General features: G+C 49.0%; 1 protein-coding gene across 2 annotated transcripts in view; it reads right to left on the minus strand.

The window, feature by feature from the left end:
- Positions 1-4,420, minus strand: part of LOC128695029 (uncharacterized) — a gene marked incomplete at its 3' end in the record, with an annotated part of 538,480 nt that extends 534,060 nt beyond the window's left edge. The window contains 1 exon segment of one of the 2 annotated variants that reach the window (XM_070091416.1): positions 1,325-4,420. In XM_070091416.1, coding sequence (XP_069947517.1) covers positions 1,325-3,788 — 2,464 coding nt within the window. 2 annotated transcript variants of the gene reach the window in all.
- Positions 4,421-6,867: the final 2,447 nt, after the last annotated feature.

A 6,867-nucleotide genomic window follows, 5' to 3' on the forward strand; every position in this document is an offset into this window, starting at 1 on the left:
GTTGCTGCCAAAGTGTGACTTGGAAACTACCAAACACTTGAAAGCAACAAAAAGAATATTTTCATAAAGGAATTATTCATTTATGTATATTAGAATACATATTTACTGCAAGATGATGTTAATTACACGTGGGAGATGACATTACAGGAAACACTTCGCCACGAGTGACTTTCTCAGTCCATTAAGACTGAGACACACTTTGTCACTCCATGAAGACTTAAACCACTAGTGGCGAAACGTTCGCTTTAATACATGTCCTGAAGTATACATGAGTGTCTTCTTACATGTGTAATCTGTATTACCCTGACGTTATTTACACCTCACTATGCCATAAAATTAACAGCTGGTCTCTGTTTAACAATAAATCCACACACACAAAAAGCTCTTTTAAATACATCTTCAAAACACTACATTTTTATATATTTGAACAAACGACGTACATATTTATGTAAAAAAAACACACACTCATTTATACAAGAAATGTAAACACTGAGAAAACAACTCTCTTACGTTCCTTCGTAAACAATGCGTTTACACGCTTGATACACATTTTATTACACACGGAAATCTTCACTTCTTCTGTCAAATACAGAAGAGATATTTCCCTTCACCCCGAAGCAGCAGAGAAATGGTAGCTACAGTAGCAAGTTTAGTAGCTGCTACAGCAGCAGAAGCTTCGTAACTACAGCACCAGCACAAGAAGTTTGGTAGCTACTGCAGCAACAGCAGCAGACGTTTGGTAGCTACTGCAGTGACAGCAGCTGCAGATTTAGTAACAACCACAGTAGCAAGGAGTAGCAGAGATATGTGGTAGTTACATCAACAGGAGCAGAGGTCTGGAGACTACATCAGGAGCAGAGGTCTTGAGGCTACAGCAGAAGCAGAGGTCTCGAAGCTACAGCAGGAGCAGAGGTCTGGGGCTACAACCGCAGGAAAAAGAAGCAAGCAGAGTGAGCTCCTTCAAGCTTCAACAAATCTTGGCATAGTTCCCGAAATAGCAGTGTGGCCAAATTCAATTCAAAAGCTCCCACAGGAAAAAAAAAAAAGCACAGCAGAATATGTTGCCGAAATGGTCTTGTAAACCAGTATCCCGCAGCAGGTGCAAAGTTGTATAGCTGCAAGCCTTTGGTGGTGGACTTAGTCACAGTTTCGAGAGTGTTGGGAAGTCTTGCCAGACACCCAGAAGAGCGGAGTAAGTGTTTACAAGGGAGCAGGAGCAGCAGCAGTAATAGCACCGTTACCAGCAGCAGTAGTAGTAGTAGTAGTAGCAGTAGCAGCAGCAACACTCAGAAGGAGAGGATGGACTTTAGTAGACGTAGCTTACCGCGGAGAAGATGAGGCGTGCGACTTCTCTCCCGTTTGTCTCGCGCGTGTGAGCCCATGCTGGTCTTGGAACGATAGTGATCCTCGAGTCGAGTGCGACGTTCTTGGTCGTCCTCGAGGTGTAGTCGGAGGTCATTCACATCGTCCAGACGAGTTCTGCGACCCTTATCGTCTTGGGCTCTTCGACTGTCACACACCATAAAGTCCTCTACGCATGCGCGGCTCCTCTTCCCTTTAGCTTCTACGAGTTCCGGGTCATATTCGTCACAGTCCTCTAAGGTCTCCTGGCCCCATGCCGTGTCGAACTCTACTTCTCGACGTTGTCGATTGTGGAATTCAAAATCCAGGTCTAGGTCGCAGCTACGGCGATACCACCTCTTGCGGTCAATGTCTGCTTTGTCCCAAGATCTGCGGTCAGAGTCCTCGTTCTGGAACTCTAACTCAAAGTCGCAACTCCGCCTGTTCCATTGTTTATGGTTGAACTCGGTGTTGTCACTCAGCTTCCTCAGGCAGGTCACGTCGTCACCTTCGCTCTGCCACCTATTGCGAAAGTCACTCCGCGTTCGGAAGCCAACATCGTCAAAATCGTCAAATTCATCATCATGAGTCTTCTTCAAGTATCCAGAGAGGTCCCATACACTCCTTGCCTTAATGGGTTGACCGCTGACTGGAGGGTTACGCTTCAGTGGCTTGAAATCTGTCATATCCTTGCCTCTCTGTCTACCTCTGTCGTCGCCACCCCGTAAGCGACCCATCTCCCAGTCTTGACTGGCCCGCTGGTACCGCCTTACGCGGTCTGTCCTGCGGCGAGTTTCGAAGTCACTATCTTCGTCGCTGGAATCATCTTCCAGGTACTTGCGATCGAGACTTTTGCTTCGCAAATATTTTTTTGAAGCACCTCGGTCCTGGCTCGAGCTGGAAATCTTTCTCGAGTCACCCACTACTGCCCAGTTAACGGGGTCGGCCTTCTTTTGAGCGGCAACAGCAGTCTTGTTAGCCAGGTGACCAGCGCTGCGGGAAGCCACCACTCCAGATGGGTTCTTGGCGAAGCGCGACTCTCGACCATTGGCAACAGCCTGGGGCACAGCAATGGCACTAGAAGACTTGATTGGGATGTCCTTACTGAGGATAATGTTATTCCAGTTGCTACTATACTTATTAAGCTGATCCTGGTTTAGATTAGTGCGATAGTCGAACGAGGAATTAAGTTTGGCACCATAGCCGACCTTGAGGTTGCTCTTGAGCGGTTCTCCGATTGATTTAGCGGATTTGGGGCGATCAGGGGAGACCTGTTTATCTAATGAATGAGTGAGACCTGACCTTCCCTCTCTCTCCTGTGACCTGCTTTTGTCCAACTTGTCGAGCGAGCGATCCCAGCAAGGGAGGTTCCGCTCACCTGAGAGCTTTCTTGGGGTCGGGTCTTCACCTTTTGACCGCAAACGCTCTAAGGAGCGATCCCGTTTGTGCGGTGTTGTAGACGAGGTACTCGTGTCACTTCTCGGGGTTCGATCACTCTCTAAATTACTGTTAAACTCACAGCCACCGTTTTGTCTGTCTCTAACATATTCATCCATACTGTCGTCGTTCTTAAAGTTCACACCACTGTCATACTCCTCAGATGAGGCAGTTTCTTTCAGCGAATGAAGTTTCGTTTCACTTTCAAAGTTTTCTGTCAACCCGTTCTTTTTGCCGAGTCCTAATCTGGTTTGTTGAGAGTCACTCGCGCCGTTCCTTCTAGATGGCTCGTGCTCATGGATGGCCTCTAGGCTGCTCTCCACACTACACTCTCTGAACGGGTCATCCACGTCAATACGCGACCGTCGTCGTTTCTCACCGTGCACGTTACGACAGTCTAAAGTGATGTTGGAAGGTCCACTGACCATGCCTGAACACTTATTCATTTGCTTAGAGATGATTTTGTTGACGTTACCAAACCCGTTCGTGACTATATCCGCCTTGCGGATATTTTTTCCATTGTTCATGTCGTGCATGTCATTTTTACCGTCGCGCTTAGCGGCTCGGTCGACGGCAGCGACCTTGGCGAAGCGTCCCGGGCCGCGCTTGAAACCCGTGTCGCTAGAGTCATCCTCCAGACTATTGTGACTGTTGGCACCGCTACTGGTGCCATTGACACCACGTACGCCAGAGTCGTCAGTTTCGCTCTCCAGACGGTCGTCATAGCTACGACTCCTGGCGAAGCGTGGGACGGCGTGGAGACGGGCAGGCTTACGTAGACCGCTGTGTCTGCCTCCCTCCCCGTGCTCGCTAGAGTCATCGGTGGAGGCGGTGCGGGAGCGGTGGATGGAGAGGATAGCCTCCCGCTGGGCCGGGGAGAGGCACTCCCAGGCGCCCTCAGACGGCAGGGAGTCCATGAGGCGGTCCTGCAGAGCCCTGATCCTGGGCGAGACCTTGTTGAGGGAAGGGTCCCCCGGCCCCGCCAGGCACAAGCCCCCGCCTCGTAGCATGCCCTTCCTCACCCCCACACTACCACCATCTTACTACCCTCCTCGACCACTCTCATCTACTTCACTCTGCACATGCTGGTCCATGACGTAGCGCCAGGATCACGAACGCCAGGCTCACTAGAGTATCAGTAGCAGGATCACGAACGCCAGGCTCACTTGAATATCAGTAGCAGGATCACGAACGCCAAGCTCACTAGAGTATCAGAAAGATTACGAACGCCAAGCTCACTAGAGTATCAGAAGGGTTACGAACGTCAGGCTCACTAGAGTATCAAAAAGCTTACGGACATCAGGCTCACTAGAGTATCAGAAGGATCACGAACGCCAGGCTCACTAGAGTATCAGAAGGATCACGAACGTCAGGCTCACTAGAGTAACAGTAGCAGTAAACTGGTGACTTGAACGCCCTCCAGATAATGATCTCCACCTTAGGACACACCACAGTGTTGTTACGCTCTCCCCATCAGTCCCTTCTGTTGCGCCACCAGATGTGAGTGACTCCTAAGTGGAGGATTGATGGAGGTGGAGGGTGGTTGAGTCACGTGATAGATCACTGGAGAGAGACCCGCCTGCATCCACCCTGAGTGACGCCTGACACACAACTAAAGTCCTGCAACTGTGGCTGTGGGAGGTGGTGGTGGTGGCTGGGGAGGGGAAGATGGTGGGGGAGGAGGAGGGGGAAACGAGCCATCCTGGAGGTCGCCCGCCTCAGGCAACCCACCAACAGCGAAAGTGGCTAACATTCCCCCCTTCCCCCACATCTGTACCCCCACTCACACACCTGTACCCCCTCTCCCATGATCCCTCCACACCCGTACTCCCTCTCCCACGCTCCCTCCACACCTATACACCTTATCCCACGCTCCCTCCATATCTGTACCCCCACCCTAAGATCCCTCCACACCTGAGACCCCTCTCCCACACCCGTACTCCCCACCCTACACCTGAACCTCTTACCCCACACAAGCAACCCCCCAGCTCCCATATCTAAACACCCACACCCCAAGAACCAACAACTCCACACTCCCTATCCACCCCAACACCCCATCCATCCTTCCACACCCCCTATCCACCCCACCCCCCCTTCCATTCCTCTACACCGTCTATCCACCCCAACTCCCCGTCCATCCCTCCAAACCCCCTAACCACCCCAACTCCCCGTCCATCCCTCCACACCCCCTCTCCACCCCAACTCCCCTTCCCTCCCTCCACACCCCCCTATCCACCCCAACTCCCCGTCCATTCCTCCACACCCCCCTATCCACCCCCCGTTCACTACTCCACTCCCTACCTTTTCCACTATTCTTTCTTCCCCCACTACTCCGCTACTCCTCGAGCTGAATGACTCATACGGGTTTAGCGTTTCATGAAATACAGTACAAACCCTCCGCCTGTATCATCCTGTAAGTCACCATCTTAGAACGCAGGTATACTGGTGTATATCTCTGTACGAGCCTCATTAACATACACTAGGAACGGGTCTTACATGAGCGTCTGGTACAGTTTTGTAGGCTCGGGGTCAATTATAAAGGCGGGGTCAAGAGCAGTGTCTAGTTTCGCGTACAGACAACTCCGAGTACAATTTGGTTTGTACACACACACACACACACACACACACACACACTGAATTATGCAGCACACAATCATGCACTCACAGGTGAACCTACGGGACTTATATGATAGGGTAGACAGGGATGGAGTGGAGGCATCTCTGAAGACTGCAGGACAGCATCTGACACATCCCTGCTGAGAGAGGCTACAGCATCATCTGCCTGAGACGCAGCTCACTTGACACACATGCACGCTTCTCACACTGATTAGTCACAATGATGAAGTGATTTTACGCCGTTCAATCTTGTGAGGTGTAAGTATGTTTCACTCTTCAGGGAGTGAAAGGAAGGAGTCAAGGGGAGGGAGGATAAGGTAAAAAGAACCAAGAGGATGAAAAGAATGAAAGTAGGGTAGAAGATAGAGAAAGAAAGACGCGGTGAAGGGGATTCACATGCTATAGAAGCAAGCATGGGTGAAAGGGAAAGTCCTGCAGTAGATGAAGAAGTATCGGCGAGCTGATGATTAGACACATGTGGAACACTTGGGTATCTTTACTGTGGAAACTTTTAGCCACACAGTGGTTTCATCAGTCCTATACAAAGAATGTTGAAGATCAGAAGGAGCTTGAGGTATCCGGTCGACGATGTAATTAGTCGACTCCATTCTTCTGTGAACTACTTATCTATATTATCTGGAAGACAGAAGAGTGACAGTACGGGAAGTGTTAGAATGAACGAGGGTGACGAGTGAGGTCCCTCAAGTGATGTGTACTTGGGGACGCTTCTGCTGCTGATATATGTGTAAAAAACTTATCAGACAGGAACAAATTCTACACTCCTGTTAACAGAGGCACACATATATGAGAGGACAGTGAGGGACTTCAGGGAGCCTTAGTCTGGAGTTGTGATAAAAGAAGTGGTTATTTGAGTACAACCCAAAAAAGTGCAAGGTAATAACTTTAGAAAGAAGAAACGATATATATATATATATATATATATATATATATATATATATATATATATATATATATATATATATATATATATATATATATATATATATATATAAATCTATAGGGGAAGGAAGGCGGGGTAGGGGTCGTCCTCGAAAGGGTTGGAGAGAGGGGGTAAAGGAGGTTTTGTGGGTAAGGGGCTTGGACTTCCAGCAAGCGTGCGTGAGCGTGTTAGATAGGAGTGAATGGAGACGAATGGTACTTGGGACCTGACGATCTGTTGGAGTGTGAGCAGGGTAATATTTAGTGAAGGGATTCAGGGAAACCGGTTATTTTCATATAGTCGGACTTGAGTCCTGGAAATGGGAAGTACAATGCCTGCACTTTAAAGGAGGGGTTTGGGATATTGGCAGTTTGGAGGGATATGTTGTGTATCTTTATATGTTTATGCTTCTAGACTGTTGTATTCTGAGCACCTCTGCAAAAACAGTGATAATGTGCGAGTGTGGTGAAAGTGTTGAATGATGATGAAAGTATTTTCTTTTTGGGGATTTTCTTTCTTTTTTGGGTCACCCT

The sequence above is a fragment of the Cherax quadricarinatus genome, chromosome 35, assembly GCF_038502225.1.
Source record: "Cherax quadricarinatus isolate ZL_2023a chromosome 35, ASM3850222v1, whole genome shotgun sequence".
Lineage (NCBI taxonomy): Eukaryota > Metazoa > Arthropoda > Malacostraca > Decapoda > Parastacidae > Cherax > Cherax quadricarinatus.